At 41.9% G+C, this 25,363-nt stretch overlaps 1 protein-coding gene across 2 annotated transcripts in view; it reads left to right on the top strand.

Annotated features, from left to right (window-relative positions):
• Window positions 1-25,363, top strand: part of LOC124871432 (inactive dipeptidyl peptidase 10-like) — a 239,827-nt gene that overhangs the window by 106,721 nt on the left and 107,743 nt on the right. For both annotated transcript variants that reach the window (XM_047370704.1, XM_047370705.1), the window contains exons 2-3: window positions 19,134-19,248; window positions 23,316-23,411. In XM_047370704.1, the coding sequence (XP_047226660.1) occupies window positions 19,134-19,248; window positions 23,316-23,411 (211 nt within the window). The remainder of the gene's footprint in view (window positions 1-19,133; window positions 19,249-23,315; window positions 23,412-25,363) is intronic.

The following is a 25,363-nucleotide window of genomic DNA, read 5'->3' as shown; positions in this document are numbered from 1 at the left end:
GTGCCCCAAAAACGAAAAAACAGAAGAAATGTTTTATTTTACAGCACCATCATTTACTGACACTCATGTTAGAGAGGAAACTGAAAATAAAAAGCTGTAATGACCCGGCTGCACCCTGACCTTTGTTTGTACAGGCGAGTCCCATCGAGACACAACGTCTCATTTTCTAGAGAGACCTGTTCAGTCTGATGAAGCCGGTGTGTAGCCCAGCTGTCTGAAAGGGTTTCCCTTTTATTTCCTCATTTGCATTTTTAGCTATAGGCCACAGTTTGCAGAAAGGTCACAAAGGATCACAAGGATCTCGTTGTGCAAAGGTATCAGTCAGCAGGAGGATACAAAGGAATTTCTTGCCATCATAAATATATTATAACTCAGTGAAGACAGTTATCATAACCAGAGAAACAGGGATATTAGAAAAAGGGGAAATTTCTCCAAATTTTGATGAAATGACAAAACTGGAAGTGATCAGAGAGGCTCTCAGGAGGCAGACAGCAGCACTAAAAGAGGGTTATTGGGTCCAACAAGGACTTTCTGTGTTCTACATCTGACCACAGTCTCATTAGCCTAGACATGTGAAGAAGACTGTTCTGCATGTAAGAGCTTGGTGCCACAGGAAGCTTCACATGCATGCTTTTCTGCTAAACTGGTTCCAGCTCTGAACTGGTGAGATTGCTTGCTTAGAACAAATTCTTTCTATCTCTGCATTTTTTTTACATGTCCTGTTGCCACGTTTCAGGCATACCATATGGAGCACATGGTTCCCTACATGAGCCAGGGCAGTTTTGCTCTACAAAACGGCATCTCAAGTTAGAATCCCAACTGCTTGATTAAGTTTATTAATTCCAGATTCAGTCCAGTATCAGAGTAGGCAGAACAAATACATGTTATATGGACCTGTGTTTGTATGACCTTCAGCCATTTGAGTAATTGTGGTGTGTGTGTGTGTGTGTGGGTGTGTGAATAGTGACCGGTACCAATAACCTGGGTTTGAATCTTGGCAGCTGCAGAGGAAAGAACCATGTATTACCGTTGAACATGTTTGGAGCATCATGTTTAAAGCTGCTGAGGTCCGACATTTATCAGCGCAGTGATTTAAACTGAGCTCTCTGTGTCTCTTCGTTCTGCTGTTGGTTTACATGTTGAAGGTGTGTGCTTTATGTCTGTTTAGGAATCTTATTTTGAAGTACGAGAGGAAGTAGTTCTTCAGTGAAATGTTCTTTTGACGGAGTCGACTAATAAAGATTCTGACCCGGCTCAGCCTGTTACATAAACACTGAAGAAGTCTCCAGTACCTTGGCAGCATTTTGGGTTCTCGCTAGAATAAAAATACATATTTGTTGAGTGCTGTAACATCATGTTCTGGTTGGCTCATAGGAATGGGCCGGGTACTGGTACCAGGATAAACCAAAGATTTACAAGGTTACTGTTACAGAACCACTATAATTTTCATTCATTCTTTTCTATGCTACAAAGACCTGTATGGAAGCTTGGGTAAATGCTCATGTTGCTAAGCACTGCTGGACAGCTGGCTTAAAGGAAGATCCCACATTTTTTTGTCATTTACTACAAAGACTAATTTGACTGCTTCCATTTCCTTACAACTGGGTTGTGTGAAAACTAAAAGAGCCCAACTAGGAACAGGAGGTGAAAGCTTTCAACATCTATAAACTCTGCGTACATCAGCTGTACGCGATGTCCATTTAAAACTAATTCTACTGGACCCTGACCATCATGTAAGCAATGGTGAGAATGTGGCCAATCAGCACAGGGACCTGATGCAGGTGGAAATCTTGTAATATTTGCAAATATTTTAACTGACAAATTGAAGTCTTCTAAAACTGGAAATTGTTTGGTAAAACACAACATAATAGTCTTTTATTAGTTTTATTTTCTAATTTTATTTTAAGGAAACATCCAACAAATGAACAAACAAAATAGAAAATATTTGACCCAAATAATTAGGAAGATGCATATCTTTCCATTATTGAGGCAAATGTTTGAGTCCCTTTTTAAGTTTTGGATCTACAATCATTTACAGATGGGGTTTCTTCAAAAATCAGACTACTTTGCTTTATTCAAATAACACATGTTTATTCCATTGCAGGGCAAATATAAATGAGTCATAATAAATAATTTTTCCATTTTTAAATTGTCAAAAAAGGAACAGTTGTGGACCCTGAGTCCATTTAACTTGACACTTTTGGAAAATTATTTGGACACTGCTTTTAATCCAGGCATAGAGGTAATGTTGGTACTCCCCAGCAGGTTATTTTTGGAGATTTTATTCGTTCCTTTTTAACAGTTTCTTTCTTCTGGATTTGTTCTCTTTGAAGGACTTCGATTTGTAAAGTGCTCCACAGATAAAGTCAGACTGACTTATTGAATCATTTGCATAAAGGAGTATAGCAACAGAACAGAGCAGGTTGCTGCGGGCTGTAGCTTGAGATTCCTCTCCACACTCTGTAAATGCAGAGATGTTCTGTGTATTCACAATGTTCCACAGCAGAACCATTATTACCTTCAGAGAGTCTGTTTTTCAGCCTTTAGGGAGGAAAAAGGAACAAAGCAGCAATATTTGTGTGTAAAAATAAAAGATATAGAAGAATAAGGCGGCTCTTCTCAGAGCTGAAGGTCAACTTGCTGAATTCTTTACTGAAGCTTCAGGACCAGGACCTTTATTGGAAACAGTTGCTGCAAATGAATACATTTAGATCGAACACAAATTTGACAGAGACAGTTTGTAATAGACATATATTTCTCATGTTTTAGAAGCCAAACTCTTGTGCTAACCAAATAAAAAATGGAAATATACAGCTGCCTCCTCCTGTTTAGGATCAAATGTGATGCTAAGCCACTCAGACCTAGGCAGTCTCGGATGATTCTGTCAATGAGCCCCGAGGTACTGAGAAATAGTATTTCATGGGTAAACAGAAAAAGCGTATACAGATGGTGTTATTTTCTCAGCCCTCTCCAACCTGCTGTCATTGTACAAATGGCTGAGCTTCTGCTGAAATGCTGCTCAGCATTTGTCACACCATCACCAAGGTCAGAGGACCGGCTGGTCCCGGCTAACAGCTCACGGCTTCATAAATAAGCCCACTCCTCCAGTGCAGTGGATAATGTGCGCACACATACATGCGTGGGTGCAGAAAATCAGCTTATTAGCAGAGGTCTGATGAATTCAATTCAATTCAGTTTTATTTATATAGCCAATTCACAACACGTCGTCTCAAGGCACTTTACCAAAAAAGTCAACCTTATTATACAGATTTGAAGTTAAGTACATACATTCCAATTAATCCTAACTATCAAACAGTCAGATTCAGTTTATTATTAAAATTAGTTAAAAGTTTTTCTATCTAAGGAAATCCAGCAGATTCCATCCAGTCAGTGACTTGCAGCATTCACTCCTCCTGGATGAGCATGTAGAGACAGTGGACAGTCACTGGCGTTGACTTTGCAGCAATCCCTCATACTGAGCATGCATGTAGCGACAGTGGAGAGGAAAAACTCCCTTTTAACAGGAAGAAACCTCCAGCAGAACCAGAACCAGGCTCAGTGTGAGCGGCCATCTGCCACGACCGACTGGGGGTTTGAGAGAACAGAGCAGAGACACAAAGAGAACAAAGAAGCACTGATCCAGGAGTACTTTCTATGGGAAGGAAAAATAAACATTATTGGTTGTAGCTCCTTAGTGGCTTCATCTAGCAGAGAAAGACAGCTAAGCAGATGAACTCTCAACCAGTTTTCAAGGTTAGAGTCTGAAAGAGAGCACATAGAGTTAGTCACAGTAGAAGCTCAGTCAGTAGCCATGTCTAGGAGAGAGAAAGGGTTAAACACTAAAAGACAGGGCCATGTGGATCATCTGTAGAGGGTGAACATTAAGTTGTTGGTAGCAGCAGCTTTGCTGATGTCCCCCTCCAGGAAGGTGACCTTCCTGGAGGGGGACACAGGTAAAAACAGAGCCAGGCCAGGTGTAGCTTCTGGATAGAGAAAAAACAGAGACAACATAAAGTTAAAAGCTGTAATAACAGCAAATAATGCAAAATTGAAGAGTAGTATGAGAATGTAGCGGAGAGAGTGAAAGTGGTCATTATGTCCTCCAGCAGCCTAAGCCTATAGCAGCATAACTACAGAGATAGCTCAGGATAAACTAAGCCACTCTAACTATAAGCTTTATCAAAAAGGAAAGTTTTAAGCCTAGCCTTAAAAGTAGACAGGGTGTCTGCCTCACGGACTAAAACTGGGAGCTGGTTCCACAGGAGAGGAGCCTGATAACTAAAGGATCTGCCTCCCATTCTACTTCTAGAGACTCTAGGAACCACCAGTAAACCTGCAGTCTGAGAACAAAGTGCTCTGTTAGGAACATATGGACCAATCAGATCTCTGATGTATGATGGAGCTAGATCATTAAGGGCTTTATATGTGAGGAGGAGAATTTTAAATTATATTCTGGATTTAACAGGGAGCCAATGAAGGGAAGCTAAAATAGGAGAAATATGATCTCTCTTTTTAATTTTTATCAGAACTCTTGCTGCAGCATTTTGAATCAGCTGAAGGCTTTTAACTGCATTTTGTGGACATCCTGATAGTAAAGAATTACAATAGTCCAGCCTTGAAGTAACAAATGCATGGACTAGTTTTTCAGCGTCACTCCTGGACAGGATATTTCTAATTCTGGCAATGTTCTGGAGATGAAAGAAGGAAATCCTAGAAACCTGTTTAATATGGGATTTAAATGACATGTCCTAGTCAAAGTTAACACCAAGGTTTTTTACTTTATTACCGGAGGTCAATTTAATGCCATCCAGGTTAAGTGATTGACTAAGCAGTTTCTTTTTTAAAGACTCCGGTCCAAAGACGACAACTTCTGTCTTGTCTGAATTTAGAAGCAAAAAATTTAAAGTCATCCAAGTTTTTATATCTTCAAGACATGCTTGTAGTCTATCTAACTGGTTGGGTTCATCAGGATTTATGGATAAGTAAAGCTGAGTATCATCAGCGTAACAGTGAAAATTTATCCTATGCTGCCTGATAATTTGACCTATTGGAAGCATATATATAGTAAAGAGAATTGGCCCAAGTACTGAACCCTGTGGTACTCCACAATTAACCCTGGAGTTTAAAGATGATTTATCATTTACATGAACAAACTGGAATCTGTCAGACAGATAAGATTTAAACCAGCCTAGCGCTGTTCCCCTGATACCTACAGCATATTCCAGCCTTTCTAAGAGAATATTATGGTCGACTGGATCAAATGCAGCACTGAGATCTAACAGAACCAGAACAGACACAAGTCCATTATCTGAGGCCATAAGAATATCATTAGTGACTTTCAGCAGAGCTGTTTCAGTGCTATGATGAGCTCTGAAACCTGACTGAAACTCTTCAAACAGATCATTGCTGTATAAATGTTCACACATTTGATTAGCAACTATTTTCTCAAGAATTTTAGATAAGAATGGAAGATTGGATATAGGTCTGTAATTTATTAAATCATCTCGATCAAGCGAAGGTTTCTTAAGTAAAGGTTTAATTACAGCTACCTTAAAAGCCTGTGGTTCTGATCCATTTACTAAAGATAGATTAATCATATCTAAAATGGGGCTGGTAATCAGAGGGAACACTTCCTTAAATAATTTGGTTGGGATTGGGTCTAACATACAAGTTGAAGGTTTAGATGAAGCTCATATTTCTGATAACTCAGGAAGCTTCACAGGATCAAAACAGTCCAAACACAGATCAGGTTCTACAGTTATTTCCAATGTTGTCTCACTTGCTGAGGATGAAGTAATCATCTTCAGGAGTATGTCAAAGATTTTATTTTTAATATAATCAATTTTATTTAAGAAGAATCCCATAAAGTCATGACTGCTAAGAGCTAAGGGAATGGATGGTTCAACAGAGCTATGACTCTGTGTAAGTTTAACAACTGTACTAAAGAGAAACCTAGGATTATTCTTGTTCTCTTCTATTAATGATGAGAAATAAGCTGTTCTAGCTTGGTGAAGTGTCTTTTTATACAACAGTGAGTTATTTTTCCAGATTAAATAGGAATCCTCTAGGTGTGTACAGCGCCATTTTCTCTCCATTGTGAAGGTTTAGATGAAGCTAATATTTAATACAGTCGACCATAATATTCTCTTAAAAAGGCTGGAACATGCTGTAGGGATCAGGGGAACAGCGCTAGGCTGGTTTAAATCTTATTCACTTTCACCCTCTTCGCTACATTCTCATACTACTCTCCAATTTTGCATTATTTGCTGTTATTTCGGCTTTTAACTTTATGTTCTCTCTTTTCTCTTCCTAGAAGCTACACCTGGCCTGGCTCTGTGTCTACCTGCGACACCTTTCTAGAGAGGGGCATCGTCCAAGCTTCTGCTGGCAACAACTTAATGCTCACCTTCTACAGATGATCCACTTGGCCCTGTCTTTCAGGGTCGATATCTGTTCTATCTTTCTAGATGAAACGACTGAAGGAGCTACATCCATTAACATTTACTTTTCCTTCCCATAGAAAGTACTCCTGGATCAGTGCTTCTTTGTTCTCTTTGTGTCTCTGCTCTGTTCTCTCAAACCTCCAGTGGGTCGTGGCAGATGGCCGCTCACACTGAGCCTGGTTCTGGTTCTGCTGGAGGTTTCTTCCTGTTAAAAGGGAGTTTTTCCTCTCCACTGTCGCTACATGCATGCTCAGTATGAGGGATTGCTGCAAAGTCAACACCAGTGACTGTCCACTGTCTCTACATGCTCATCCAGGAGGAGTGAATGCTGCAAGTCACTGACTGGATGCAATCTGCTGGGTTTCCTTAGATAGAAAAACTTTTTATCCAATTTGAATAAATAACTGAATCTGACTGAACTGTTCAATGGTTAGGATTAATTGGAATGTATGAACCTGACTGTTGTGAAGAACCTTGAGACGACATGTGTTGTGAATTGGTGCTATATAAATAAACTGAATTGAATTGAATTAACCGACATATACCGCAATGAACTTTAAGCTCGAGATGGTCAGATGTTTATAAAATATGAAAAAAACAAGACTGTGACAACACAGCAAAATGTAACGTACTGTCTTCACCTAGCAGCACTCTGCACATTTTCCAGCCTTCCTTCCAACACAAGGCACACAATAAGGATGAGGACCACCGAGGAGAGTTATGGAAGCAGTGGAGAAGGATATTCAGAGGGTTGCTGTGAAAGAAGATGATTGTAGGTATTTGGTTAATGCATGAAAAAGATAAGGTGGTTTTGGGATGCCCAGCGTTGTCTTGTGGATGGAGCAACAGACGTGATGTCTGTTCTGTAGATTTGGGTGCTTCTATATGTTGGAAGTGTAAATATATTTTCATTTTCAGATAAGTCTGGGCTCAGATGTCCTCAGGCTGCTGCAGTTTTTATATCAGTACTGATTAAAAGCTGGCTTCTTACCTCAGATACATTTCCACTGAGGATGGGAACATCTTCCCATCTGCAGCTTTAATAATCCTCTGAAGTCCGTCCCTGCAGGAAAACAAATATTTAAAGAAAAACTGATGATTTAGTCTTGACAACTGCCCTGTGACCAACATAGTTCCTGCTGGATTTCATACATAGAATAACATCATCAGCGGTGTTTTTACAGCTTTGCCCTTTATTCAACCCTAACGCCTGACGTGGCCCAGTGTTTCCTGCAGTCCGCTCCATCTGATGAATAATTGACCGTATTGATCGCGTGTGATGGCAATTGTTCCAGAGAGAGACAGATAGAGTTACAATCTGTGTTGGTTTAATTAAAAGATGAATCTGACTGTCGTCTCAACATGTAAATAATAAATGATGGATGTAAAATAGGAGCCACATATTTGTGGACATGAGTGGGAGGAGAGAATTAAAATGTTTTCTGATGATCTTCCTTATTCCAGTCAGCATTTTAAAAGCCTTATTTATCTTAGAGGGGTTAGAAACAAACCAGGAGGGACAATAATTTCATGTGCTCGGCACACTTACAGTGCATTAAAAATAATTTGCTGTTTTCTACAGATTTATGTATTTTTTATCTTCTCTAGTAATGGTATAATTGTATTATCCTAAAAGTTGTGTTAAGCACACCAGAAGGGAATTTCCAGATGTATAATACTAGTATGATTATATTTATTGAGTTTCTTCCATAGCTCTAAGCATAAATTGTGCATGTGTACCGGCCCACCTGTGTTTCCTGCTGGTGTATCAGACCAGCTTCTGCAGCGAACCTAGTTTGGATCATTTCCAGCTGGTAGCAAACTGGGAGTGTTGATGTGAACATTGGAGCTGCCACCTTTGGGAATGAAGCTTGTTTCTGTCCATGTGTTGTCAAGGTGACCAACTAAAGATCATTGTACTGCTTACAGCAGTGTTGATAAAGCACTGGTTCACACCTTCAGTTTAGGAGCCTGAATGAGTCAAAGGTCAGGGGTCAACAAACAAAAACTATTAAAATGGTCTGATACCGGACTTGAAGTCTACCAAAAAACTGCATCAATAACATTTTACCTTGATGGACTCAGGAGGTCAAAGACTCAAAAATCTTAGTTTTCATTACTATTTGGTAAATACATGAAAACTACGAGTTCCCACTATTTGTCATCAATAAAACTCATGAACCAACAGCATGACGTGTAATGTGTTAAATATCGGAGGAAGGTTAGAGATTTCTGTTGTGGTGGATACAGTAAATGAGGATAACCATGTGGTCCTTTCATTCATTTCAGAACATGTTTAGTCTTTTGTTTCATTGTCCTTAAAAGAGACATCAGAAGAAACAATGAAGGACATCTGTATTGGTCAGGAAAAACCTGGTCGTGCATTGTGCAAAATTAAAAAACATTTATAAAACGTGGTCCAGTCGAAAACAAAGATTAAGAGAGGCAGGGCAACACAAGGGTAACTCCAACTAAAAGAAAAACTATTTTTGGTGAACCCAACAGAAAAGAAACAGTATTATGAAGTAACATGACCCAAAACAGAGAACGGCGTTACACAGAGGAACAAAAGGTCTGTGACACCCTGATAAAGGGAGCAGATTTTAAAGAAGGAGCTCATATATTCACTCCTATTTGTGAAATCAAATGGCTAATTAAAGAGCTAATTATGCTCATACTGAAATTTGTATTTGGCTGTAACTATTAGACAAATGCAGTCATATAAAGTAATAATTTCACACAGAAAAACTGCAGTTTTTGTCCTACATTTACTTTGAGCTCAAAAAGAAACAGTTTTCTTTATTATGACGCTCAGCCTGTCAGGAGTTTATTTATTACGGCTGTTTTCTCTCGCTGCTACAGACTCGCTGTTTTATGGGGAGTAATGAACACATTTGCAAAATGAATGACAAGCTGACTGAAAGTCAAAGAAAAAACCTGCAGCGAAACAAATAGAATTGGGATGAAGCACCCAGGTAAAGCACTTATTACAGTGAGGAACATTGATATTGATGTTCTTGTGGAGGTGGTCAAAAAAACTGCTGCAGTGTGACTTCTCATTAATCTAATGTTTTTCGTCGTACTCGTACTCGTCATCTTCCGCTTTATCCGGGACCGGGTCGCGGGGGCAGCAGACTCAGCAGAGACGCCCAGATGTCCCTCTCTCCAGACACCTCCTCCAGCTCCTCCAGGGGGAGCCCAAGGCGTTCCCAGGCCAGCCGAGAGACATAGTCCCTCCAGCGTCCCCTGGGCCGTCCCCTGGTCCTCCTCCCGGTGGGACGTGCCTGGAACACCTCCCGAGGAAGGCATCCAGGAGGCGTCCGGTATAGATGCCAGAGCCACCTCAACTGGCTCCTTTTGATGTGGAGGAGCAGCGGCTCTACTCCAAGCCCCTCCTGGATGGCCGAGCTCCTCACCCTATCTCTAAGGGAGTGCCCGGCCACCCTACAGACGAAGCTCATTCTTCCCTCACTCCCCTCACTTGTGAACTCTGGTTCACGAGTGAGGGGAGTGGTGGCTGGTTTTAGTAAGCAGTGCTCTGTAGCGACGACCTGAAGGTAAAACTCTAAACAGTTTATGTGCAGGGTGTGTGGGGTGTGCAGAAATTTTAGCAGCTCTTTTCCTGACCCTTGACCTGAATAAGTCCTAGATGGAGGGAAGGTCAGTCCTGATTATTCATTGCAGTCTGGACCTGTCCTGTTTTGTGGATGAGCCAAACCACACTGAGATGGATGAAGACAGGACACACTGAATGATGGCAGTGGAGAAGATGACCCGCAGCTCCTGTGGAAGGTTGAACTTCTTGAGTTGCCCTAAGGAAGTGCAGGGGTTGGACAATGAAACTGAAACACCTGGTTTTAGACCACAATAATTTATTAGTATGGTGTCGGGCCTCCTTTTGCGGCCAATACAGCGTCAATTCGTCTTGGGAATGACATATACAAGTCCTGCACAGTGGTCAGAGGGATTTTAAGCCATTCTTCTTGCAGGATAGTGGCCAGGTCACTACGTGATACTGGTGGAGGAAAACGTTTCCTGACTCGCTCCTCCAAAACACCCCAAAGTGGCTCAATAATATTTAGATCTGGTGACTGTGCAGGCCATGGGAGATGTTCAACTTCACTTTCATGTTCATCAAACCAATCTTTCACCAGTCTTGCTGTGTGTATTGGTGCATTGTCATCCTGATACACGGCACCGCCTTCAGGATACAATGTTTGAACCATTGGATGCACATGGTCCTCAAGAATGGTTCGGTAGTCCTTGGCAGTGACGCGCCCATCTAGCACAAGTATTGGACCAAGGGAATGCCATGATATGGCAGCCCAAACCATCACTGATCCACCCCCATGCTTCACTCTGGGCATGCAACAGTCTGGGTGGTACGCTTCTTTGGGGCTTCTCCACACTGTAACTCTCCTGGATGTGGGGAAAACAGTAAAGGTGGACTCATCAGAGAACAATACATGTTTCACATTGTCCACAACACAAGATTTGCGCTCCTTGCACCATTGAAACCGACGTTTGGCATTGGCATGAGTGACCAAAGGTTTGGCTATAGCAGCCCGGCTATATTGACCCTGTGGAGCTCCTGACGGACAGTTCTGGTGGAAACAGGAGAGTTGAGGTGCACATTTAATTCTGCCGTGATTTGGGCAGCCGTGGTTTTATGTTTTTTGGATACAATCCGGGTTAGCACCAGAACATCCCTTTCAGACAGCTTCCTCTTGCGTCCACAGTTAATCCTGTTGGATGTGGTTCGTCCTTCTTGGTGGTATGCTGACATTACCCTGGATACCGTGGCTCTTGATACATCACAAAGATTTGCTGTCTTGGTCACAGATGCGCCAGCAAGACGCGCACCAACAATTTGTCCTCTTTTGAACTCTGGTATGTCACCCATAATGTTGTGTGCATTTCAATATTTTGAGCAAAACTGTGCTCTTACCCTGCTAATTGAACCTTCACACTCTGCTCTTACTGGTGCAATGTGTAATCAATGAAGACTGGCTACCAGGCTGGTCCAATTTAGCAATGAAACCTCCCACACTAAAATGACAGGTTTCAGCTTCATTGTCCAACCCCTCCCTGTACAGTCTCTGCTGGGCCTTCTTCTGAACAGTGTCTATGTGTGAAGACCATCTCAGGTCCTCAGAGATGGTGGTCTCTAGGAACCTGAAGTGGTCCGCAGCTGACACGGTGTTGTTGAGGATGGTGAGGGGGGTGTATGGGGACGTATCTCCGAATGTCCACTACCATTTCCACAGTCTTGAGTGGATTGAGTTCCAGGTAGTTCTGACAACACCAGTGTATCAGCCGATCCACCTCCTGTCTGTATGCAGACTCATCACCGTCCTGGATCAGACCAATGACAGTGGTGTCATCTGCAAACTTAAGGAGTTTCACGGACGAGTCCACTGAGGTGCAGTCATTTGTGTACAGAGAGAAGAGGAGTGGGGATAGAACACACCCCTGGGGGGCACCAGTACTTATTGATCTGGATCAGGAGAAGATGCTCCTCAGTCTCATCTGCTGCTGTCGGTCCTTCAGGAAGATGTTGATCCACTGACAGGTGGAGGCTGGGACGTTGAGCTGGGTGAGCTTCTGGTGGAGGATGTCTGGTATGATGGTGTTGAAGGCCGAGCTGAAGTCTACAAACAGGATCCTGGCGTACGTCCCTGGGTGGTCGAGGTGTTGCAGGATGAAGTGTAGACCTAAGTTAACAGCATCATGTGCCGACCTGTTTGCTCGGTAAGCAAACTGCAGGAGGTCCAGCAGGGGGCCTGTGATGTCTTTCAGGTGCTTCAACACCAGCCGCTCAAAGGATTTCATGATCACAGACGTCAGGGCTACAGGCCTGTAGTCATTTAATCCTAGGATGGTGGGTTTCTTGGGAACCGGGTTGATGGTGGATCATTTGAGGCAGGAGGGGACCTCACATTTCTCCAGTGACTTGTTGAAGATCCTTGTGAAGATCGGAGCGAGTCGATTTGATCAGGCTTTCAGGCAAGATGGGGAGACGTTATCAGGTCCTCCAGCTTTCTTTGTTTTCATGCGCTGAAAGAGCCTATTTACATCTTCCTCGGAGATCTTTAGTGCAGGCAGAGGATCTGATGGTAGGGGGTTGGTTGTTTTACGGTCAGATTTATTCCTGAATGGGATGTGGAGGAGATGGTTTGAGGTGTGAATGGCTTCTTGTCATGTCTGCAGTAGAAGCCATTCAGACGGTTGGCCAGGAGACGACTCTGTTCAGGATGGGTGGGGGGGCTCCTATAGGCAGTCAGGTGTCTCAGACCAGTCCATACAGCTGAAGTGTCACCAGTAGAAAGGCTGTTCTTTAGCTGTAATCAACTGTACTTCTTGTTATGTTTTCTCTGGTTTTTACCGTTGTGTCTCTGTTGTGTTAGCTGTTATGTAAGTGTGTTCAGAATTTCACTGCGTATCATAGTAAATAGTATTTTACAGTAAGAGTAGTAAACATTAGCCAAAACAACAACGGATGCAAACACAAAATGCTAATGTTAGTGTCAGAATGCTAGCATGATTTAGCTAAAATCAGGGTTTGATTGGATTGAAGTAAACTGGGTTTGCTTGGACACATATTAAACATATATGTTATGATTCTGGTACATCTGCTCTACCCTGTCTCCCTGGCTGCAATCAGCAGATTAGATGCACCTGGTGGCTGCTGCAGTGTAGTGCAATCTATGGCATGCCAAGCGCCAGTGTCTTCCCTGATATATACTGACTCTGACAAGCAGACGGTGCCAGATTTTTGAAAGCCATTGTGTGAGTAGATATCCAGCGTTCCTTCCTGTCTGATTATTGTTCTTGACCTTGCCTTGCCTTTTGGATTTATGCCTCTGCCTGCTCCCTGTTGGACTTTTTGGATTTTGGTTGTCGACCTTGTTTCCTGCATCTGGTTTATGCCTCTGCCTGCCCCTTGCCTGACGTCTCTTGTTCCGATCATTGACCCTGTTTCTGTCCTTGGATTATTGAGCCAGCCTAGCCCTCAGATTATTCAGCCTGGAGTCACTTCTTACCTGTGCTGTGGAGATCACCGCCTGCCGCCCACTGAGGTTTCCCCTCTGGGTTTCAAGTTCCACTCAAGACAAAAGCAGGTTAGTGACTTTTCTGATCCCTGCAAAATCTGGAGAGACTACAAGTCACTAATCCCTCTTTCTGCCTCAGTGATTCTTGGAAGCTGTGAGGAGTGTTACCTGTGTGACATTTTCCTGTGGCTGAATAAACCTTTTAAACTTTCAGTACTGTGTCTGGCTGAATCTTGGGTCCACCTTTTTCTGATTCATAGCAATATATGACTCAAAATGTGTCTTAAATACATTTTATTGCAATAAAGTGATACTTTGAAAAGTGTTACTTAAACAAATTACTGAACGTTAGCATTAGCATGTTAGCTATAGTAAAGTCCTACAGCTCTGAGCCTTTTTCATGTTTAGACCACAGAAAATGTCTATAAACAGAAATAAAAGTTTAAACCTTTGAGACGTTTGTCTCTCCACCTGCCCAGACATGATTTGGAAAATGTGTCCAAACTTTATTTAAAAGTTAAATGGCCTGGTTATTATAATGTGAAACATTTCAGAACCATAGAGATGACTTTCTGTCCAGGCATTTGCTCATAGCCTTTAAGGGGTACCAAAGGTAGGGTGACCAGACGTCCCCGATTTCCGGGGACAGTCCTCGTTTTGGACGACGTGTCCCCGGGTAAAGCTGAACCTGGAAACATCCCCAATTTCTGTGTTTATATATATATATATATACTGTATATATTAATGTTTTTCTCCACATAATTTAGTTTTTATATAATTTTGATGTTCTTTCTGTTTTAACTAAGGAACGTTTGTGAAGTAAGGAAGAACAGAGGAAGGCCGTTAGTCTGCCTGGTTCTCTCTTACCCAGCCAGTCCTCCCAGTCAGACTGAAACCATGTAGCTGGCTTAACTGTGATGCAACAGAACCTTCTAGGTACTGCCCTTTAAACCATAAGTCTGCTGTTTCAGCTGGTTTCCACCTCAGAAGAGAACTAAAGTGATCCACTGATGCTTATTTATTGCCACCAACAGGATGGAAATCAGGCATCTGTACATTATGGGATGTCTTGTGTTACATTTCAGAATAAACCATTGACATTGGCCCACCTCCCTTCTGTATAACAGAAGTTGGCCAGTAATCTCTTGTAGGGGTTTATGGATAACTGAGACTGGAAACAGCTGCAGAGTGGAGAAATTTATTACAGGAGGTGGACTTCATTCACCTTATCAGAGGCAGCAGATGTGGTGGAAGACTCTCTAATTCCAGGATTCACAGATAGATGTCACTAACCCATCTGGATAGCTATTTCACTCTAGATAATATCACACACAGTGAACTCAATGGTCACTCAGATTGCTGGAACCAAACCTGAGTCTTTCAGATGGTGGACCCCTCGGTCTGAGGATCATAACCACCGAGAGGCAGAAAGAAATGTTTCATCAACAGTATGGCACATGTTGACACCATTTATAAAAACATTTGTTTTTACTTGCAAAACTTTTATTTACATGTCTAAAATTGTTTGTTTTAACATAATCATTTTATAAATTACTGACATTTACTTTCCATTTTTAGTTAAATGGAGAAACTGCTCGCCTTCTCTCCAACTGCAGCATATTCACTGACAGGCAGCTTTATGCAGATCAATGACTCCAGTTTGTTTGGTTCGAACTGCACAAACGTTTTAATCAATAGAGCCAATAGAATAAGACTAGACCAACCTCACTGTCAGTCCCACCAAACAGAGTGAGTTTTACCTTCATCGAATCAAGACGTTCTATCCTGAACCAGGAAGCAGGAAATGTGCTACACCGCTTGTAAAGCACACTGGGAGATGTAGTTGTCCTGTAAATGCGGTTCAATGCCGACGGATTTAGGGTTTGGGGAAGAAAAAGATGAAGGTAAGAAGAGTTTTAGATTATTATTTTTCTTTCATGAGTGATAAGTCTGGGCTTCTTTTGCTGCTGGTTTGGTAAATCCTGGGCGGATTGCGACAAAACTTATATTTTCGGAATCTGTGAGGTCTATGCTGTCTGCAGATGCTGTTTGTGTGTGTAAAAGCTACTGGGGGGGCAGCTGAGATGGAGATTTGCAGTGACGGTGTTTTGTGGAGGTTGTTCACTTTCTAATTCAGCTGTTTGTGGTTTTAACTGTGTTTGGTGTTCGTAGAAATGGTTTCCATCAGCTTATAGCCAAGAGTCTGACGTCTTAGAGGATAACACACGTCTATGTTTATCTAAGGGAACGTAGAGCAATGAACGTAGAAACCATGATTTGTTCAGGTTTTTGAAACGATGATCAGTTTGTACTTTTGAAAGTACAGGTGGCATTTTATTAGTATACTCTTTGGGTTCTCTTTGACCTTTTGGTTCCTCTCTGGGGACACAAGGGGCCAGGTTTGTATGCCACAGATTGCCACTCTGGGTTCCTGAGAAAGACCCTTAGCCCCAGAATGCTCCCCAGGCGCCGCACAATGGCAGCCCACTGCTCCTTATAAGGGATGGGTTAAATGCAGGAGACAAATTTCGTTGTAATGTACATGTGCAATGACCAATAAAGATTATTTTAGTCCAGAACTCCTATATGAGCATCCAGGGGGAACTGTAAAGTGGATTTATGTAAAACCTCTGTGGGACAAGCTGGCTTCTCTGTATTAGGGGTCACCATGTGGACCTTCTGACCTGAAGAACTAGCAGCTTAAGCAGTTTTCTGCAGGACCAGTTATGTAATTATAAATAATCTTTGTTTGTAGAACTATACAGTCTCTGATTCTTACTCATTGTTTTGTTTTTTAACGTTTTATGTTTAGCATCTTCACACAGAACACTGGTAGCTCCATGAGGACAATAAATGAGACGAGAAGTCACCAGATTTCAGGACCAGAATCTGTGTGAGCGGTTTACTGTTGCTTTTCAATTTTGTCATGAGTCCAGTGGGTTCGTACAAATGGACATGTCTTTCAGTTCAGGGTCACCACAGGGTTGTGTCCTGTCCTCCCTTGCTTTTTATAATATAGACAGAGCAGGAGAACGTCTCAGGATAGCAGCTACAGTGCCTTGCGAAGGTACTCGGTCCCCTTGAACTTTTCAACCTCTTGCCACATTTCAAGCTTCAAACATAAAGATATAAAATTCTATTTTTTTGTGAAGAATCAACAACAAGTGGGACACAATCATGAAGTGGAATGAAGTTTATTGGATGTGTCAAACCTTTTTAACATATACAAAACTGAAAAGTGGGGTATTCAATATTATTCAGCCCCCTTGCGTTAATACTTTGTAGCGCCACCCTTTGCTGCAATTACAGCTGCAAGTCTCTTGGGGTTTGTTTCTATCAGTTTTCACATCGAGAGACGGAAATTCTTGCCCATTCTTCCTTGAAAAACAGCTGGAGTTCAGTGAGGTTGGATGGAGAGCGTTCGTGAACCTGTATTTGGACCCATCCATCTTCCCATCAATTTTGACCATCTTCTCTGTCTCTGCTGATGAAAAGCAGGCCCAAACCATGATGCTGCCACCACCATGTTTGACAGTGGGGATGGTGTGTTCAGGGTGATGAGCTGTGTTGTTTTTACACCAAACATATCGTTTTACATTGTGGCCAAACAGTTTGATTTTGGTTTCATCTGACCAGAGCACCTTCTTCCACATGTTTGGTGTGTCTCCCAGGTGGCTTGTGGCAAACTTTAAATGAGACTTTTTATGGATATCTTTGAGAAATGGCTTTCTTCTTGCCACTCTTCCATAAAGGCCAGATTTGTGCAGTGTACGACTGATTGTTGTCCTATGGACAGACTCTCTCACCTCAGCTGTAGATCTCTGCAGTTCATCCAGAGTGATCATGGGCCTCTTGGCTGCATCTCTGATTAGTCTTCTCCTTGTTCCAGATGAAAGTTTAGAGAGACGGCCGGGTCTTGGTAGATTTGCAGTGGTCTGATACTCCTTCCATTTCAATATGATTGCTTGCACAGAGCTCCTTGGGATGTTTAAAGCTTGGGAAATCTTTTTGTATCCAAATCCAGCTTTAAACATCTCCACAACAGTATCTTGGACCTGCCTGGTGTGTTCCTTGGTCTTCATGATGCTCTCTGTGCTTTGAACAGAACCCTGAGACTATCACAGAGCAGGTGCATTTATACGGAGACTTGATTACACACAGGTGGATTATATTTATCATCATCAGTCATTTGGGACAACATTGGATCATTCAGAGATCCTCACTGAACTTCTGGAGTGAATTTGCAGCACTGAAAGTAAAGGGGCTGAATAATATTGCACGCCCCACTTTTCAGTTTTTTATTTGTTAAAAAAGTTTGACACATCCAATAAATTTCATTCCACTTCATGATTGTGTCTCACTTGTTGTTGATTCTTCACAAAATATTAGAATTTTATATCTTTATGTTTGAAGCCTGAAATGTGGCAAGAGGTTGACCAGTTCAAGGGGGCAGAGTACTTTCGCAAGGCACTGTATATTGTAAAATGTTCTGATGACTCAGTCCTCCTGTCCATTCTTCAGGGTTCTGGATCAGGTCATACCTGTCAAAAAGAAAGGAGCTTTTTATTGATTTTAGACAGAGTCACAGAGTACCAGAACCAAACAGCTTTCACAGTGAGATCGTGGACTCCCATCTTGGTTCTGTTTGTTTCTCAGTTAAAGTTTGATGCAAACCCAGGTCTGGTTGTCAAGAGGAGCCGACAGAGGATCTGTTTAATGCTGAGACTAAACTCTTTCAATGTTTATAAAACGGTTCTACTTCATTTTGATCAATATATCCTTTTTATTTACCTGTTGGTCTACTGGGACAGAAACAGCATCAATACTTCTGTGAGTTCTTTGCACCAAGGTTACTGAAGTTGAGAACGATCAGCCAGTCGGACCACCTCCATTTACCAGGATTTCTACTATTGCCTTCAGGTTGACGTCATATTGGACCCAAGTCCAGAACTAATAACCACCCTTAGTCCTTTATTCCCTCTGCTACTTGGCTGTTGAATACCTAAATGTTTCTGCTGTCTGTGTTTGTCTTCTGTTGTACTTCTGATGCATATTTATTGAATTAATCACGGATTTTGGTGGGTGGATGCATGTTACAGGTGAATGGATGGGCTGGTAGGATACCTGTAAAACCAGCCTTTACTAAAATGACCAACCAGTGAAGTTTAACGAATGAATAGAACATAGGACTTCCCAGATATCTCGGAAAGACACCAATGATAGCAACAACATGTCCATTTTAATCCGATTTTAATTCACTGACCTCAATCTGGAATTAATATTCATGAAAATCAGCTTTTTATGTGCAGTACTATATTATGGTATTCGATTACTACTGTGAATAGGAAGTCAGAATAAATTAACATGAGAATCATCCCATTAATCAGCGGTGTGTTAATGATCAGTTCATAAGGAGAAACAGCAGTTTGTTGAATATTGTTCATTCATTTGTGCAATAAATCATTGTGATTGGTACATTAGTCAGGATTACTGTAAAACAGGATGTCTTTGTATTTTTCAAACATTTCATTAGTCTTTCATTTAACTAAGATGATCCTGTTATGGTTGAGTAAAGTGAATTCTGACATGTTTAATGGACTTTTTCTGACCCGTTTTCCTTCTCTGTCTCTGTCTGCAGGACCTGGGCGGGGTTAGTCCTCCTCAGAGGAACTGGAAGGGCATCGCCATTGCTCTGCTGGTCATCCTGGTGGTCTGCTCCCTGATCACCATGTCTGTCATCCTCCTCACACCAGGTAACATTTGGACTTGGTTCTTTCAGTCTGTTCTGGTTCTTTTAAAGACCTACCCATCCTGACATGAATGGTTTTTATAGGTTGTACATAAATATTGTTCTGTATGATTGGATGCATTTCTAAGAATGTTGGAACATTAAATCACTGCTTCATTTTATCTCAGCATGTTGGTTTACTTTTGCCCCGTTTACTGATCTGTTTTAATCCATTCAACCAAACAAGAGAAACATTCAATAAAAACTGTTCAGTTTGTTTTCACTGGACCATTTCATTAATGCAGAGATCTCGATTCTTTTCTGGTTCTGTTTAGGTTTGTAGCTCACAGTAGTTATATATGTTTCAGTGTCGGGAAGTCCAGAAATACATCCTGTTGCTAAAAGTATTGGGTCACCTTCCAGTGATTGGATCCAGGTGTTCCTGTCACTTCCATGTTCACAGGTAAATAAAATCCAGAACCTCGGTATGCAGTCTGCTTCTACTAACAGTGGTGAAAGAATGGGTCACTCTCGGAAGCCCAGTGAACTCCACCGTGATACCATGATAGGATGCCACCTGTGCAATAGGTCCAATCATAAAATATTATCACTGTTAAATATACCACAGTCAGCTGTTAGTGGGATTTTAATGAACTGGAACTGGAAAATCTTTGAGTGGGGTCAGAGGTCACCAACTTTCTTCAAAGTTAGCACCTACCAACCCCCAAACTTCATGTGGCCTTTGATTAGTTTAGGAACAGTTTGTAAAGGTTTCCGTGGCCAAGCAGCTACATCAAAGACGAGGTCAAAGCATTAGATTCAGTGGTTTGAAGCACATCGCTATGGACTCTAAATCAGTGGAGACGTATTCTCTGGAGTGATGAATCATGCCTCTCTGTCTGGGAATCCAAAGAACCAGTCTGGGTTTGGCAGTTCCCAGGAGAACATTGCTTCCCTGATGGCCTTGTGTCAAGTGGAAAGCTTGGTGGAGAAAGGATAATGGTGTGGAGATATTTGTTGAGTTGAGCTTGGACCCTTTGTTCCAATGAAAGGAACTGTGAATGCTTCAGCAATTCAAGGATGTGATGGATAATTTCATGTTCCTGACTCTGTGGGAACAGTTTGGGGACAATCCCTTCCGGTTCCAACATGACTGTGCACCACTGTACAAAGCAATGACATTTGGTGTGGAAGAACTTCAGTGGTCTGTGCACAGTCCTGACCTCAAACCTGATAGAACAACTAAGGGATGTATTATATCACAGACTGTGATGCAGGCCTTCTCGTCCAACATCAGTGTCTGACCTCACCAATGCTCTCCTGGAAGAATGGTCAGATATGTTCAGAAGCACCCTCCTAAGTCTCATGGAAAGCCTTCCCAGAAGAGTTAGAGCTGCAACATCGATGAAACCCTATGAATTATGGATGGGATGTTTCTCAGGTTCATGTAAAGAAAGACAACTGAATACTTTTGCAAATATATTGTGTAAATAAAGGCATAAAGTGAAGAGTTGTGAGACAAATATAGTCTGAGTGCAGTAGTTTGGAGACCTAATAAACCAGCACCCTTCTCTGTCCTCTGGTTAGTCTTCCAGTTTTTTACCACAGTAGCAAATTTCCACTTCCACACATTTTCCAGCAGCTTTCAGGTAGTTTCTGCTGCTGGGTTTTGAATAGGCTTGTATCAGAACATTTCTGCTAACAGAATGTGTCATCACAGTGCTTAATATTAGCTCACCATGCAGTGGTTCTGCAAGTCTGACACTTCACCACATTATCAGTCCATGTCTGCAAGAACAGACATTTGTTCTGTCTTCCAGAGCTGCAAGAAAAATGCAAAATGACCTCCTTATGTTCCTGCAGCTGTTTGGGAGTGACAGCTTGTCCTTGACTCATATTGTGGACCGAACCTTTCTCTTGTGTGGTGGATGTGCTCCAGTAGGACTGGACTTCAGTTCTTGTGAAGTATGAAACATCTTGACCAAAAAGAACTTTGTTGTTGTTCTTGCTGGCTTACAGTTGTGATGTTTATTAGCTGCAGCTATAGCTGACTTGCGTCTCAATGGGCAGGACGATTGTTTAGAGGGAGCACTTATTTATTGAAGGTGATCTGTTGATGCTTTTTACCAACAGAAGACACAAAAATATAATACAAAAAAACTTTATTGTCCTTGTGGATCCAACAGAGTATGAAAACAAGCAGTAGTAGAAGGACCCTCTAGACCAGCGGTCCCCAATGATTGTATACCCTCAGCGTGCCACCCAGTTCAGCACAGGTCTGATAATGAGCCATTTATTTGATTCAGGTTGATTCATGTTGGAGGAGGGATGCAACTAAAAGCTCTCCAGGACGCTCCAGACAACCAGAACATGACTACACCATTCAGAACATGTTAGTTGTTGGTCTTCATGATAAAACGTCTTCTTTAGGACCAGCAGAGATCTGGTGCAGAGAGCAAGGTTGTTCTTGATGATGGTGTTACTGGTAAATTAATTGGGTTTATGTCTGTCTTTAGGTTTTCAATCAAAGCCACATCTCCCTTGTTTCCTAATTTTTCATCAAACCCACACACAGGTGAGAAGAGAAATGGTGACCTATAACTAAACGGGAACCAGTTTGTTTCCATGGCAGCAGACTATCATTTGTACCTGTTAAGCTCACAGTGTAATGGGTTCTAGAGCAGGCTACGCCTGTTTCACAGAGATCATGTTGAGGAACTTCATGTCTTTGTTTCAAGCATCCTATCTTTATTCTTCTGTTACTTTATTAGTGATTTTACAGGCAGAACGCCAGAGAAGCAGTTTTACTGAGACGTAAAGGCCTCAGCCGAACTTCTCTCCGCTGGATTTAATGCTTGGTTTGACTTTCATTACCGACATAAACAAACATGCTGTGCAGAGTTATCAAGAAGAGCCAACATGGCCGACATTCAGAACGATCTGGCCCTCCTATTCTGCTCAGAACCAGCAGCTGGCCCATTTAGACGGAGCTTTCCACTGGCATTTACTGTCTAATGCTTAACACTTGATGAATAAAGATAAAACAGTTTTAGGGGCTGTGTTTTAACAGCTTAGAGATTTTACAGCCGGCTAATATTGCGCTAATGCCACAGAGAAATTATTTACAGTCATGTTTAACGGATGAGAATATTCTTGAACAGTTCATTTATTCCAGTAAGTCCATCACTGAGACACACTATACAATTAATTAAACCAAGACTGATGTTTTAAGCCTTTATTTTTGTTAATTAGGATGATTTTCTGCTTCCAGCCAATGAAAACACAGCATTTATGATCAGAATATCACATCAGACCAATAAAAAACATTTTAATGCAGAAATGTGGGCATGTTTAAAACTTGTTTAAAGGTTGTTATTTTCTAAAGGCTCTTTTAATCTGACAAATGGGCCTCATCAGAACCAGGACCCTTCTGCTTCTACATGTTTGTCTTCAACCCCCCCATCCCGATCTGTTGGGTCACTTTTTGACCTTTTTTTTAAAGGCGACATCTTCATCTCAGACAGAGATCATGCAGAATTAGCCTGCTTGGTTTTCTTGTCCTGCTGAAATTCATACCTGCTGTGTTTACAGTACAGGTATACAGCTAATGGTGAAAATAAGTACACCCATGGCTGCCATCTGTGAGACATGATGGAAAAGAATGTCTCAAAGAAAGATCATCTGTTGCAGGGCAGATATATCCACGTTATGAACACATGGAGCAGTCAGAGCAGCGACTTCATTCATTATTGTTTTTAACATCAGTTGATGGATCTAATGCTTCATTCTTCAGTTGTTCCTCAGAGTTTCCTCCTCTGCATCTTTGCTCCTGAGTTTAAAGGTGTGTGGTCATGTATGATGTGTTACATACCATATCCATGATCATTCTGCATGTGAATGTGTCTACATGGTTTGTTCTGTTGCTGGGGAGGTGGGCGGTTGTAAATCACTTTGTGTTTCATTCTGTATGAATAAAGTTTGAAGGAAAAGCTGTGAAGCTGCAGCAGCAGTCCACGTTTTTGTTTAGTTGGCAACTTTATTTTAAAGAGAAAATGCTGAAAAAATGAAACATGATTTTGTTTTTGTTTGCAGTCGACAGCCAAGCTGGAAGTGACACCAAACTGACTGTGGAGGATTTGTTCAAACCTGAGTTCAAGGTGCATGACCCAGAGGCCAAATGGATCAATGGTGAGTTCTGCACCCTGGTGTTTACTGCTTGCTGGAGTCACAGCTATAATGAAATGGACCATTTACTGGCCTTGTTTTAGTCTCAGCATTCAGTCTGAAGGCTTTGCCGCGGGTCTGTTTGATGGAGCAGTTCTTGAATTATTCCAAGAGTCGAGCAGCAGGGTCTGCTTGTCCTCGTACTGTTGCTCACATATTTGCTCAAAACGCTGCTTGACTCCTCTATGACATTAATGACAACATGTTGAGATCTGAGCACGCTTTGCAGAAGCAAACAACATGGCTGCTTTTGTTGAGCAGAGCAGGAATGACATCTCTGTTGGCTGCCCCTCCTGCTTGGTGAAAACAGCCTGCTGACGGTTCGCTGCAGAACAGGGCAGGCGTGTTTCACCCCGGCTTCACCGTGCATCTCCTTATGCAAATGTAGACGTTCACATTTATATTCCCTCCACTCATTTAAGTTGCATTGATTCCTTATTTGCCAGAGGCGGGGTTTATGTTGACTCTGGAAGACCTTGGCTGTAAATAAACAGCATCCAGTGAAGTGCGAGGGAATCAGAATTTAGTTTTACTGAAAGGCAGATAAGCAGAGCTCTGAAGGAGAAGATGGGCCAGATCGTGGCGTTTTCTCCACGCTTGTTTGTTTTGGCTTTTCCTCCTCACTGCCAGTTGACTGCATGACTCACTTTTTGCCTGAAGGCAAAGAGAGAAAGAGGGAAGGCCTTTCTGTCCATCAATATTTCATTCCTGGGTGACATTTTTCCGCTATCTTTGCAATGCCGTCTCATTCCAGAAACTGACCCGAGGCTAGACAGAGCGAGCGTCTGTGTTGTGTGATGAGGCAGTCAGAAAAGTGGGCTTTATGTGGTGTTTTGTGGATGGATGGATGGATGGGGCAAATCAACCTCAGACAAATGGGAGAAGATAAGAGACAAATGGGTGAAAGGGAAGATTGATTACTGGGATTCAGAGCAAAAATGAGATTTCTTTCTACCATAAACCAAAAGCTTTGGAGGTTTTGTCTGTGAGATATTTTTTTTGTCTGTGAAATAGAGGAGATGGAGCATCATGTGATCCACTGAATAATAAGGAGCAGACAGGATGGAGGGGCCCCAGAACATGTATAGGTGTCATTAACAGTAAAATGACAAGATACTCTGTTAGCATAAATGGCCTGCGTTTTTCTAGTGCTTGGATCAGACTGATGGAAGCGAGGCTGCCATACAATCGATGCCACCGAACCCTCTGACCATCAGCAGGCAAGGAGGGTGGAGTGTGTTGCTCAAGGACACAACGACTGAGACAGACAGAGCAGGGGTTCGAACCAGCAACCCACTGGTTACAAGATGAACTATTGTAACCGGTGGGATTCCCTTCAATAAATAAGTGCTCCCTGCCACCCATTAGCTTATTTCCTGTTTATATGGGGAAATATGAGTTTATTTCCAACAGTCAAACATCTTTTATCCAAACAGAAAAATCTGGTGAAGACGTTTAAAATGAATTCATATTTAATCTCACACCTAAAAAAAGCTTTAATCTGAGGGCATTTATTCAGGTGGAGAAGCTAATAGTTGAGACAATTACTGCCCCCCCGCTTTGGACTGAATGTAGACTCCAGATAATGAGTCGTCTCTCCAGTTCTGGAAAAAATATGAAAATCATTATTTTCATCTCAGCAACATGGTTTCACTGAACATGTTGCTTCTGGTTACATCTGCTGCTTTGGTAAAGAAACATCTTTATTCTCCATTAACAGCTTCACCAAAGCATCTTAACCCTCCACAGAACCAGGCCCACAGCATCAAACGTCTTCCACTATACTTTACAGTTTGTTTCACAGCAGATCCACCTGGAGTGTTTGTTGCTAATAAACTGATCCAATCAAAGCTCACAGGTCCAGTTAAAGTCCCAGCAGAATTATTGTTTGTGATGGTAGGACAGAAAAGGCTTTT

Source organism: Girardinichthys multiradiatus, chromosome 7 (genome assembly GCF_021462225.1).
Source record: "Girardinichthys multiradiatus isolate DD_20200921_A chromosome 7, DD_fGirMul_XY1, whole genome shotgun sequence".
NCBI classification, from domain to species: domain Eukaryota; kingdom Metazoa; phylum Chordata; class Actinopteri; order Cyprinodontiformes; family Goodeidae; genus Girardinichthys; species Girardinichthys multiradiatus.
Note: the sequence above shows the minus strand (reverse complement) of the source record. Positions and strands in the feature narration are given on the sequence as shown.